This window comes from Phascolarctos cinereus, unplaced genomic scaffold, assembly GCF_003287225.1.
Source record: "Phascolarctos cinereus isolate Bilbo 61053 unplaced genomic scaffold, phaCin_HiC Scaffold_3;HRSCAF=262, whole genome shotgun sequence".
Taxonomy (NCBI): Eukaryota; Metazoa; Chordata; class Mammalia; order Diprotodontia; family Phascolarctidae; genus Phascolarctos; species Phascolarctos cinereus.
Window position 1 is genome coordinate 31,063,473 of NW_027555736.1, and position 13,657 is coordinate 31,077,129.

Below are 13,657 nucleotides of genomic sequence, written 5' to 3' on the forward strand. Positions count from 1 at the left end.
ATAGCTATATAATAACTAATAATAGCTATATAATAACTAATAATATATAATAGCTACATATAAAAGATGTACCACTTTAAGGTTTTTAAATGCGTTTTACAGATATTATTTCTTTAATAGTATCAAGTTTATTAGTATGACAAAAACCTCATTGGGGCAGGTAGGTGATACCTACCAGGCCCTGGGCCTGGAGTCAAGAACACCTCAGTCCAAATCCTACTTCAGACACTTACTAGCTGTGTTACCCTGGGCGAGTCACTTAACTGTTTGCCTCAGTTTCATCATCTGTAAAATGAACTGGAGAAGGAAATGGCAAATCACTCCAGTATCTCTGCCAAGAAAACTCCAAACAGGGTTGTGAGGAGTTAGGTATGGTTGAGACAGCTAAACAAAAAGCCATGAAATTTCATTAAGGCAGACTGGACTTATCCAGATTCTTCCTAGTTGGGCCTCAGCTCCTGGGGTCCTTTTCAGCAGGCCTTCTTTGATACTGCTTTGTCTCAGGTCTATGAAGAAAAGGTTCATATGCCTCCTGGTAGAATGTAAACTCCTTGAAGGTAGGCCCTAGCACAGGGCTTAGAATAGATCAGGCTCTTGATAAAATGCTTACTGACTGGTTGCCAAGCAAATTAATATAATGAACAAGGCTACATGGATATGCCTAAGTGCATATATGTGTGTTGAAGAGTGTGTGTGTGTGTGTGTGTGTGTGTGTGTGTGTGTGTGTGTGTGTATGTATGTGTGTGTGAGACCCAACAGACGCTGCTAATTACAGATGTGCCTCTCCTGGAAACATGTGTGAATGATCGGGCTGAGTTAGAGGGTATTCTTTGAAGTGACAGAGCTGGTTTTCTTTGAAGGTTCTTCCCTGGATCCCCAAGAACCAGGATTAAGGAGAGGTTGGAAACAGGGCTCTCATATTTCCTATAACAAAAGACTGTCACTCAAAGGGCTCACTTAAAATAATGAGATAAATCCTAGAGTGCCTTTTACATGGGTGGGAATGACAAAGCCCAAATTCTATCTCCAGAGCAGCAACACAAAATGCAGTGGCCCATGGGGTAAAGCCAGCCCCCTCCCCTATTCTTTTTGTAACTGACAAAGTGGGTTTAGACCCAGCAGAAACACCTAATCCCAAAAACTCACCAACTGTGAAGGATATGTTCCTTCCGAATAAGGAAGCCAGAAAATATAGGAGAGATTAAGAATGTCCAAGTCACCTGCCACTTGCTCTTTAAGAGGGTGAAAAGGTAGCAGCAATGGTGGCTGCCGGCTTTTACTTGAGTTTTATTATTGCCTGAGGTTTTCATTTCCAAAGCTGGCGTCAGCGTCAGCGGGCAAGGTGTCGTCATGGTTCTCTTTCTTTCCTTCTGCTCAATTGTCCAAATTCACACAGCAAGCTTCCAGGATAGACTTTTTCATTATAATAAGTTATTTCAATTCACCAATCATTTATTCATCAATCAACCAAAAGGCATTCATTAAGCTGTTATGGCCAGGCACTGTGCTAGGCACTGAGGACATCAGTACAAACAGGAAATAATCCTTACCCTCAAGAAGTTCAGATTCTACAAAGACGCCTCTATTGATGGTCTTTAGCCCTACCCAGTGTCCCTTCCCCCACTTCTCCTTTCTGATCCATTCTGCTCTTCCCCATAGGATAAAGTCAGAATTCTCTTTCAAAGCCTTCCTTCCCCAGCATTCCCCACAGTGACAACATCTTGGACTGGCAGTAACCCTTTCTGGTTACTGGGCTATACCTGAGGTGACCCTGGCCCACCCCCACGCCAGGCCTGTGATATAGTCATGAGCTAACTAACACAGGATCAGATGAATTAAGCCATGAGAGCGTGAGTCAGCTCAGGCCTTGGGAGCAACGCCCAGATTAGGGTTCCTTCCCTAGCCCACTTTCCTGGTATACCCGGCTGGGCTTTCCTGAGAAAGTTCCGTACCCTGGAGCATAGAGATGACTTTCAATTCAATTTAATAAAATTTATTGAGTTCCTATTTTGTGCCAGGCCCTTCTCTGGCCCTGGGAAAATAAATATGAAAAAAAAAAGTTTCTGTTCTCATGGTGCTTGTAATCTAACAGGGAAGATATGACATACACACAAATAAATGATACCTGATTGACCGGAATAGGAACAGAAGAAAGAGCCAGGCAAAGGTCCACAAGGAAAGAGAATAATTTTGGCCTGGGAGGTTCCATAGTAGAAAAGACTTTATAGAACGTTGCAGCTGGAAAGACATTAAAACGTGGAATATGAATACAGGAAAGGACTTTAGGACACAGAATTTTAGAACAATGACTATTGGAATTGGAAAAGATCTTAGAACAGAATAATAGTACAGAAAGGGACCTTAGAATATAGAATGCTAGAGAAGGAAGAGATTTTAGAACACAGAAATTCTCAGCTGGAGAACCAGGAAAACAATACATACAGATACAATCTGTAAAGACCCTCCCCCCAACCCCCAAACAACATCATCAATAGAATGCTGTATAATTAAAATAACCAAGCTTGCCCTCCAAGATACAAAAATGCACCGTGGGAGACTAAGGATTATGTTAGGATTGTTGAGTTGCTCTTTTTTCTTTTTTTCTTTCTTATAAGGGATGGTTCTCTGGATGAGAAAAGAGAGAGGGGCATTTTGGGAAATGGAAGTGATGTAAAAACAAGATATTCAAAATAAAATATATAAAAATATATCAATTAAAAATTTACATCAAAATTTGAATGTCCGAACTCAAAAAGACCTTAGAGATCATCTATCTGGTTTGCAGATGTGGGCCTCACAATCACAGGGAGGATCTGGGTTTCTCCTGGCTGTGCACTTAATTCAATATGTGACCTTGGGCAAATCCCCTCCCATCTTGGGCCTCACTTTCCCCATGTGTAAAATGAGTGAATTGTTGGACTAGGGTGATCTGGAAAATTCCTTCTGGCTCTCAAGATCTGATGAAAGAAGAACCCAAGACAAAAGAACAAAGCTGGATTTCAAGGGGCATAATAAAAAGGTGAGGACCTTGGGGGTAGAAGAACTGGAAGAAACAAGAAAAAGGGAAAAGAATGAGGCCATGGTATCTAGGTGGAACTTGGAGGTGACTGAAAGTCCAGAAAGTTGGGGGAGGGTGTTGTGTGTATTTTGAGGAAGAATTTTTTATTTCTTTTGGAATGGACCTGTGATTTCCATGGTCCCAGGAACTCTCTCTCCCACTGCAGATCAGTGCCTGGGGAAGAATTATAATTATCTTTGTCATTCAGTTTGATTTAAAGTCACAAGGGTTTTCTGAGATGATTTAGTCTGATGCTTTCATATTGCCAATGAGGAAACTGAATCCTAGAGGAAGGAAGGCACAGCTAGGATTTGGACTCAGGTCCTCTGGGTCCACATCCAGCAGTCCGTGCACTAAAAACAAAAATAAGCCGTGTACCTGTGCTAGACTCAGTGAAAGAGGCAAAGATTTTCTCCCAGACCTCTAGGAGTTTATAGTCTTACAAAACGGTAAAAGACATGCAGGTAAGGCTATCAGCCTGGCAATAAACATTTCTATAGTATTTTCAGGTTTACAAAGCACCTTCCTAACAATTGTGTCAGGGAAGGGGTACAAGATTCATTTTCATTTCTCAGATGGGGAAACTGAGGCACAGAGCAGTTACGTGACTTATCCATGGGAACCCATGTCATTGCCAGGATTTGATCCAGATCTTCTGGCACCAAACCCACAACTTTTTACTTGGCATCATGAGACGTCTGGGTCTGAACACCTGCTACTTGTTGTATTAGAGTACACCCCTAGTCTCTGGAGACAGGAATTAAGTTTGAAGCTAGTGGGACGCAAGTACCTCGGAAGTGGCCTACCACAAGCTCATCCTTGTAATGGCCTCCAGAAATCCCAGGTAGGTATTGGGACAGCATAATATAGTAGAAAGCACCACCAGGAGACCCGAGTTCGAAACCCACCTCTGATACTTACTAGCTAGAATACATATATAGAATATATATACCTCGATAGGTTTCCATTCCCCCAAGTGGGGACAATAATACTTATAATACCCACTTAATAGGTGTGGTAAGAAGAAAATGTTTTTTGTAAACCCTAAAGCGTCGGAAAAATGAGCCATTATTATCCGTATTCACTCTCATCTTTTTAACACCAATTATTTTCTGATGATGCCATAAGGCTCACCAAACACCCAAATCTCCAAAGAATGGAAATTGCAGGTTCCCAAAGAGCCCTGAAGGTTGCTGGTTGGCAAGAGGAGGTTTGGGCAAGCTCCCTTGGAAGACTTCTGCACAAGAAGTGAGTTTTGGAAGAGGAAAGTAGCACAGCCACTGAGAGCCTGGTCCAAGTACTTCCCCCTTTCCAAGAAGGAAATCCAGCCGGAGAGCTGGGAAGGATGGAGGCGACCCCTCCTTGAAGGGAAGCTCCTGTTTCTCACTTTCCCTCTGCATTCCCAGTACCCAGAGCACATAATAGATTCTTAATAATACTTACTGAATTTTATTGAACTAAGTGGGAAAGTCTTCTACCCCCAAAAGGGGTGGAGATAGGGGCTTTGGTAGCCATACAAGGATTTTTCTGAGCTGGCTCCAGCTTTTCATCTAAAAGTATTTGAAGATGCTCTGAGACCTAGGGGATGGGGAACCCAGGGCATGGGGGCCTCGTGCATTATTATAACTAGCATTTACATAGTGCTTTAAGGTTTACAGAGCACTTTATAACAACTCCTTTTAGCCTCACAAAACTCCTCTGAGGTAGGTGCTATTATTATTATTTACATTCTATAGATGGGGAAACTGAGGCAGACAGTGGTGAAGTGACTTGTTCAGGGTCATACAGCTGGTAAGTGTCTGAGGCAGGATTTCAGCTCAGGTCTTCCCAACTCCAGCAGTCTAGCCATTGTGCCAACTAGATTCCTAAGCTGCTGTCCACTTCCAGAGAAAGTATCTGAATTCAGATTGAAATATACTTTTTAAACTTTATTATTCTCAGATTGTTTTGCCTTTTTTTTTTTTTGCTCTGCATTTTCTTTTGCAACATGGCTAATCTGGGAATTTTTTGCAAGACTGCACATGTATAATCTGTATTAAGCTGCTTGACTTCCCAGGGAGGGGAGAGAATGAGAGAACATAAAACTCAAAATTTTTAAAAAATGATGAAAACTTTTTTTACATGGAATTGAGAAAAAACTAAAGTGCATATTCCTGAGCTAAGGATTAATGCAGTGTTTATAAACTATAAAAACAACCCAATAACACATTTACATAGGAATTTCACATACCTTATCCCACTGATTCTGATCACAACCTGCTAGGACAAGCACTATTACCTCCATGTTAAGGGGAAAGAGGCTAGACTGATGGGGATTATTCACAGAGGCAGCTGGTGTCACAGTGAAGTCAGGAAGACCCTAGTTAAAACAGGGCCTCAGACACTTAGCAGTTGTGTAACCCTGGGCCAGTCACTGCCACTGCCTGCCTCAGTTTCTTCAACTGTAAAATGGGGATAATAACAGCATCTGCCTCCCAGGATTGGTGTGAGGATCAAATGTGATAATATTTATATAGCATTCAGCACAATGCCTGGCACACAGTAAGCCTCGATTTGGGGAGGGGCCCAGTCCTGCTAGCCTCTGGTTCTGTTTCAGATTTCTGGTACCCTTACTCCCCTCCTCTTTGTGCTGCTGTTTCCCGGCACAGAGCACAATGCTTGAACTCAGAAGCCCTGTGTTTAAACTACTAGGCTCTTTTACTTACCTGGCCGTCAGTAAGTCACAGGGTTGTCTCTCCCCTGACCTCTGTTTCCCCCTTTCTAAAATGAAGGGATTGGCCTCTGGTGATCTCATCTCTGCGGATCCCTTTCCTGGCTCTGAAACCCACAACTCAGTGTGGAGCCACTTGGAAACTCCTCCAACCCATGGAAAGTGTGCTAGTTCTGGAGTAATAATCAAGCAAAAAGAAGCCACAGAAACCCTGTTTGGCGAATGTACACACTATTCCGACCTGGCCGCCCCCCCCTTCTCAGCTGTAGGGGAGGAGATGTTTTCTTAGCTCCTCTCTTGGACTTCTGTGGATTTTTCCCCTCCCATTTCTCAAAGTTTTACTTCTTTTTGCGGATCCTGCCGCTTTCACGGCTGTAGTGATCTCGGGTTTTCGGTTCTGCATACAGCCGACAGAGCATCTGGCTCTGGCATCTGAGAGCCGGGGTTCAAGCTCAACCCAGGCTCGCCAGCTTTGCAGCTCTGGGCAAATCCCGTCCCCCCCTCACCCCGATGTCAAACGTCCGGCCGAGAGCCCAGGGGTTTCGGCTTCTCCCCCTTTCTCCACCCCAGCTCTAGAAGAGTGACCCCAACCCCCCCAGGTTCACATTTGTCACCTGCACCGCCGAGAGCGGGGGGGGGGGGTGGGGCGCGAGGAAAGGCGAGGTCCGCCCCTGCCTCCAGGGGCTCACCGTCCAACGCGACACCGCACACAGCCGGTTCCACCGTAGCCCCGCTGGATGCACCAGACTTCGGGGGGCCAGGGTCCCTGCTCAAGGGCTCCCTGGAGGGAGGGCTCCGGCCAGCGGGAGCTGCGGCTGGGCCGTCCGGGGAGCCCCCGATCCGGCCGCCTTCGAGGGGCGCACGCGCCCCTCTCCATCCCCCATCTCCGCGCGTGCCCTCGGGTCTGTCCCCCTCGTGGGCTCCCTCCACACCTGCAGGCGACGCTTCTGGGGACCCATGGCCCCCCCGGCTTCCCAGGGGCCCGCGATCAGAGGGTAGCCAGCCCCCTGCAGAAGCTCGCGAGCATGCACACAGGAGGCGCCAGCCGTGCGCGTCCGGAGCAACCCGGCCAGCCCCCCCGCAGCCCCCGCCCCTTCCCCGCCTCCGGGGAGGCCCCGCCCCTGACGCGCCCATTGGCGGCCTCCGAGGGCCGGGAGCGTTGATTGGGGCGCGCCGCTGCCGGTCGGCGGAGGGGGCGGGGTGCTGGCCGGGCCGGGGCAGCAGCTGCAGCCGCAGGTGGGGCCGGGCCGTGCCGGGCCGGGCCGGGCGTCGGAGTCGGGGTCCGGCGGCGGCGGGAGGATGATGGCCATAGAGGACTCGGGGCAGGTGCGCTACTGCGCACGCTTCTCCTACCTGTGCCTCAAGTTCTCGCTCATCGTCTACTCCTTGTTCTTCTGGGTGAGTGACCCTGCGCCGACCCCTCTCCCCCTCCCCCACCGAGGGAACCGAGCCGGGGGCGGTGGCGGGCTGGCTCCGCGGGGAGAGCCGCCTGACAGTGGGGAGCTCTCGGCCGAGACCCCTCCCCCCGGGTGGGCGGGGGTCTCTCCGAAAGCCTGGCCTGGGGCAGACCTCAGGGGAGAGAGGAAGGGGAGAAGGAAGAGTGTGAGCGTGAGAAAGCTGACCGTAGAGGGGAAGGGATTGGGGGGAGGGTAGCGTGGGGGAGGGTTAAAAAGGGAAGCCTTGGGAGGAAGGGGGGACTGCGACCCTGAGTCGGGGGGCGGGGCCGGGACGCGCGAAGGGAAGGAATGAACCGGAGGAGGGTTACTGGAGGAAAATGAAAGAGGACCACCGACCGCTTCCTCCCACAAGTCCCCAGTCCCCCTGGGGAAGTAGCTGGCAGTTCCGCTGGAGCCCAGGAGAATGTACCTGGAGGGAGGGAGGGAGGGTCGGATGCCAGTGCGGAGCCTGCCCAGCCTCTACGGGAAGGTGCCCGGCTACATTGAGCGATCTCTTCATACTTATTCCCCTGACTTGATTTGGGTTCCCCCTGCAGTGATGTGCACCCCAGCCCTTCTCTGCCTTCGGGTCCGGCGCGACTGGTCCCCAGGGCAGCTGAAATAGGATTCCATTCATTAGCAGCAAACTAATTAAGTGCGGTGCTTATTGGATTTGGAGTGGAGGAACCCGGAGTCACTTCCTGGACTAGTCCTCCGCTTGTCCGGATTTCAAGTCTAAATTTCCTCATCTATAAAACGAGAGTTGGACTGGATGACCCGTAAGGAGGTCCCTTCCAGCTATAAAGCTAAAGCTGTAGAGATGATTGATTCAGGAAAGGGAGGTGGCCGGGACCGAGATAATCGAGAGGTAGGAAATGTTGGCTGAGCACCTGTGCCCCTGGCGAGGGTGTGTCTAGGGTAGGGTCGCTCTCCTGTGGGGAAGGAGGTGCTGGGCTTTATATCAGAAGATTTGGAATCACGTCTGAGGCAACTAAGTGCATGTGTGTCTGGGTAAATGACTTACTTCTCTAAGGATCAATTTTCTTCGTCTCTGAAATGCAGGCTGATAACATACTCGATTAACAGCCTATAGGGTTGAGCGGAGAGTGCTTGGTAACCTTTGCTAGGTAAACTCGACTGTGCTATTAACCCCCGGAAACTTTCAGTGCCCCAGGCAGCCCTCTCAAAGATGCCAAGCGGTTTTCCTACCTGGTTTAATGGGAAAAGCTGGATTGCATATGCTTCTGGTTTACGTTACTGTAGCCCCTTCTGTTAATAGATGCTCTGGGCTTTGACCCAGCAGTAGCACTTCTAGGGCTTATACCGAAGAGACCATACAAAATGGGAAAAGGACCCACATGTACAAAAATATTTATAACAGCTCTTTTTGTGGTGGCAAAGAATTGGAAATTGAGAAGATGCCCGTCAGTTGGGGAATAGCTGAACAAGTTATGGTATATGAATGTAGTGGAAGCTATTGTTCTTTAAGAAATGATGAGCAGGCAGTCTTCAGAAAAACCTGGAAAGACTCGTATGGTCTGATGCTGAGTGAAGTGAGCAGAACCAGGAGAAGGTTGTACACAGTAACAGCCACGTTGTGCGATGACTCATATTGATAGATTTAACCCTTCTCAGCAATGCAAGGGTATAAGACATCTCCAAAGGCCTGATCATGAAAAATGCTATCTACATCCAAAGAAAGAACTATGGATTTTGAATGCAGATCGAAGCATACTATTTGCTTTTTTTCCCCTTGTTGTGTTTTGTTTCCTCTTTCTGGTGGTTCCTCCTATTGGTTCTAATTCTCCCTTACAACATCACTAATGTGAAAATACATTTAATAGGAATGTATATGTATAGCCTATATCAGATTGCTTGCTGTCTTGGGGAGGGAGGTGAGGAGGGAAGGGGAGAAAAATTTAAAACTCAAAATCTTATTTAAGTGATTGTTGATATAGCAAAATTAATTAATAAAAAAAAAAGAGAGAGAGATGCTTTGGGAAAGTTCCATAGTGGAGGTGTCTGGTGCCTTTTAGGTGAGGGCCCTGAATTTGACAACTCCATTCAATCTGCATTTTGCTGGGATGAGACTGGCTTGGGTTCAGAAAGACCTGGCTTCAGGCAAGACTGGACACACCCTCCTGGGCAAATCACCTAATCTCTCAGTGCCCTTGGCAACTCTGACTACAAATTGAGAACAGGTGCAGATCTGCCTTGTGATAGGAAGTTTTCTTACCTGAACTTCCTTATATCAAGAAAATCATGAGTTCAGTTTAAAAAAAAGTGCCTCCTTTTATAAGTAAGGAACTGAATGAGGTTGTGACTCGCTTAGTGTTAATCAATAAACATTTACTGAGTGTCAGCTGTGTGTGTGCCTGACCCTGTGCTAAGCTGGAGATGCAAAAAAGATGGTCTCTGCTTACAATCTAATGGGAGAAAGAGCCAGTAAACAAATGTATACCAAAGAAAGCTCTATATGTGATAAATTGGAAATAATTAACAGAGGGAAAGGACTATAGTTAAGGGGGTTGGGGAAGACTTCCTGGAGAAGGTGGGGGTTTAGTTGGGTCTTGAAGGAAGCAGGGGAAAGGTGTGGGGCTGGGTGGGGGGTGGGGGTGTTAGTCCATCAGAAGAGGGAGGGGAATTGGGGGGGGGGACGACAACCAGGCTGAATGCTGAGATGAGGTGTCTTGTTCCTGGAACAGCCAGGAGGCCAGGGTATTAAGTGGGAAAATCTGGTTTCAAGTCCAGGTCCTTTGACTTCCAAATGAGACCGCTTTCCACTGGGCTACTGTGCCCCTCAAGGGGCATACCAATGGGACATAAAGGGGGAGTAATACAAAATATTTGGGAAGGTGGGCAGGAGCTAGATTGGGGAGGGTGTTAGTATATGTTTTATTAAGACCTTACTGTATTCCAAGACACTGTGCTAAGTGCTGGGAATATAAGAAATAAAACAAAAACAGGCCCTGCTGTCAAGGATCTATGTTCTAATATGGAATGCAGTATGTGCATACGCATAAAATAAGCTAGAATTTATATATTATTATAAAGTTTGCAAAGCACTAAAATGTTAGCTCATTTGATCCTCACAATGGCCCTGTGAAGGAGGTGCTATTATTATGCTCATTTTACTGGTGAGAAAGCTGAGGCAGACTGAGGTTAAGTGGCTTGCCCAGGGTCACACAGCTAGTGTCTGAGGTAGGATTTGAACTCAGATCTTTCTGACTCTAAATCCAGCATTCTATCCACTTCGATGCCTAGCTGCCCTATTAAATATTATCATACATATAAGTCCATGCAAGATCCATACAAAGAGGTTTTTGTTGTCTGTCCTAGAGGTGATATGGCTTAGTAGATGGGGAGCTGGGGAAGACTTGAGTCCTGCCTCTGACTAGCTGTGATCTTGGATAAGTCATCTGACTCTAAGTAGCTCTCTACACATGGAAGTCACAGAGGAGGAGCTGATCTGCATTGGCAACTCCAGTTTCATCACCTAGAAGTACCCTATACCAATGAAATGACATTTTTGAGGCAATAGGGAGCCACTGGGGATTTAGAGGAGTTACATGGTCAGAGCTGTGTTTTAGGAACATCAGTTTGGCAGCTGCATGGAGAGGCGTGGAGGAGGAAGACTTGGCCCACCCAGAAATCTCTGCATGGAGAACACAGTGGGCACCTACTTTCTACAGTGCTACATTGTATCAGAATGAAGTTTATGAAAATAAGAGAAGTCACCACAAGACTTCACACGCTGCACAATAGGCAACACTGGCCTGTGCTTGCACCACGCAGGGCCTCTCCTAGTCACTGCGTGATTACCTGCTGGCATTCATTAAGTCCTTTAAAGTTTGCAAAGCCTTGTTTTGTTCGTGTGTATTTGTATTATATAATGCATATAGTGTATATAAGACACATAAAATATATACATATGGTGTACATGTGTATCTCAGGGTCATTTAGTTAGAACTGAAAGGGGTCTCAGAGGTCCTTTAATCCACCTTTCCCCTTCCATTTTGCAAGATAGGAAAACTTGGATTGTAGAGGAGAAATGACCAGCCCAATAGCTCATTGCTAGTAGGTGATCTTAGGCCATTCTTCTGATTCAGAACCTAGCCGCCTTCTGCCTTGGGTGGTGTGATCTCATTTACACCTTACAACAAGTACCCCCTGGGTACTTCAGGCATTATAGTCTGCATTTGAGAAAAAAGGACACTGAGGCAGAGAGGTTAACTGACTTGCCCAGGATCATGTAGCTAGTGTCAGGGGGTGGGATTTGAATGCAGGTCACTTTCTAAACCCTGAGTTTAGCTCTCTATCTGCCACCCCTCGCTCCCTGACAAGTGAATCTTTTCATGTTCTAACTCCTCTCCTAAGGACTGGCGTAGTCCACTGGGGCCTAGATTAGGAGTGTAGAACCTGGGTTTTAGTCCCAGCTGCACCGTTAAGTTACTAGCTGTGTGTTGCTATTGTGTAGTAGTTTTCAGTTGTGTCCAATTCTTTGTGACCCCCTTTGGGGTTTTCTTGGCAAAGATACTGGAGTGGTTTGCCATTTCTTTTCCTAGCTCATTTTACAGGCGAGGAAACTGAGGCAAGCCAGGTGAAGGGCCTCGCCCAGGGTCACAGAACTATGAAGTGTCTGCGAAGAGATTTAAACTCAAGTCTTCCTGACTCCAGGCCCAGTGCTTTATCCACTGTGCCACCCAGCTGCCCTTAACTTAGCTGTATAGTCTTACACAGATCACAATGAGTCGATGTAGCCAGCTGGTCTCCTAGGAGTACTTCCACAGCTAATAACTGTGATAATTTATGAATTCTGCTGGCTTGGGTCAAGCATGATGGTGTAGTTGCTCTACAGCCATGGCCTCCTCCCACTCCACTGTGGTTGAGGAAGAGGACGCTGCCTGTGTCTTCTCTTCCATGTCTGGGCCTGGACATTCCCCTTCCTGTCTGGTCTGTGATCAGCCGCTGAGCTTGAAGCCCCAGCAGTCATTGGCCAGATCTCAGATCCCTTCCTTTTGAGGCTTACTTCCCAGTTATCCGTTTGGATCCCTCAGCTGCCTCTGACGTGGGGTCTAATTGTCACTGTCCTGCTTACTGAGTTTCAGTGGCTTGCCCAGGGTCACACACAGCTGGTGAGTATCATGTGACTGAGACCAGATTTGAACTCAGGTACTCCTGACTCCAAGGCCAGAGCTCTATCCACTGCACGCATCTAGCTGCCCCTGTTTTTTTCTCCTCCAAGTATAGGGACACCCTGCAAGCTGTCCCTGAACTCTTTTTGGACTTGTGGATCGCGGGTAAAGAAAGCTTGTAGGGCTCATTGCTAACCTAGTCCCTGAAAAATTCCTCCTTCTGCCCTACCCTGTTCTAATGAGCCAGGTTCAAGTTCAACCTGGTGATTTTACAGATCTGAGAACCAGGTCCATTCCCCTTTCTTGTCAAGAGCTTGGCTGGAGACTTCAGCCTCATCCTGTCCAGTCCCCCCCCTTTTCTAATTTCATTCATTTGGTGGTTCTTAAGCTGTGGGCCAGCTGAGAACTGATAGAAAGAGTGGTCAGACCTCCTAAGGCTCTCAGTGGCAAATAGGAATGTCTACGTACCTCCTCATCACGGCCTCTCCCCCAGGATGGCTCCCTCGTGGTTGGTACTGCAAGGTTGTCACGCCCGTTTTACGTAGGAGGAAACTAAGGTCCAGTGGTGAAGGCTCTCTTCTCCAGCCCCAAAGCTGCAAAGCAGCAGAGTCAGAGTCTGGCAGCCTGCACTGGGCTCCCCATCCAGGTTCCACTCCTCCATCCCATGGGAGGTTTAAGGTGGATGAGGGAGGATCCTAGGCTTTAAAGCTGGAATGGACCTTAGCTATCATCCAATCTAGGCATTCTTTTTTGGGGGGTCCTGGGTCCCTTTAGCAATGTGGTGAAGCCAGACCATGGAACCCTTCCCAGAATGTTTTTAAATCCCAGAATGTTTTAAATTTAAATGTTTTAAATAAAATAAGTAATCATCTGAAAATGTGGTTATCAAAATGTATTAACAGCCCCCTCCCACCCATTAAGAACTCCCTGATCTAGGTCAGTTCCCCCATTTTACAGAGGAGGATCCGGAGGCCTAGGGGGCATAAGTGACTTTTCCAGGGTTATGAACCTAGTTAAGAGGCAGAGCTGGGATTCAAGTGGTTGCTGAGAACCTCTGACACCCCATCCCTCCAGGGACCACAGACTTCCATTAGTACATGAAGCCAGCTACTCCTCAGGTTTCCCGGTTTGAATGGGGGGGGGGCCGGAGGAGAGGTTTATCAGGAACTGGTTTCCCAGTCAGCCCTGCCTGGCAAAAAGAAAGGCCGGCTGGGCCCTGGCATTGAAAACCACTCACAGTGAAACCCAGTTGTCATTGTTTCTAAGCAGGGGCGAAGGGCTGTTTGCTTTCCAAAGTCGGCAGTGATAAACATCCCCT

At 47.4% G+C, this 13,657-nt stretch overlaps 1 protein-coding gene across 1 annotated transcript in view; it reads left to right on the top strand.

Annotated features, from left to right (window-relative positions):
- Positions 1-6,978: 6,978 nt before the first annotated feature.
- TSPAN15 (tetraspanin 15) overlaps positions 6,979-13,657 on the top strand; it is a 67,912-nt gene continuing 61,233 nt past the window's right edge. The window contains exon 1 of the mRNA XM_020975184.2: positions 6,979-7,166. Within this exon, the coding sequence (XP_020830843.1) occupies positions 7,068-7,166 (99 nt within the window). The 5' untranslated portion in view covers positions 6,979-7,067. The remainder of the gene's footprint in view (positions 7,167-13,657) is intronic.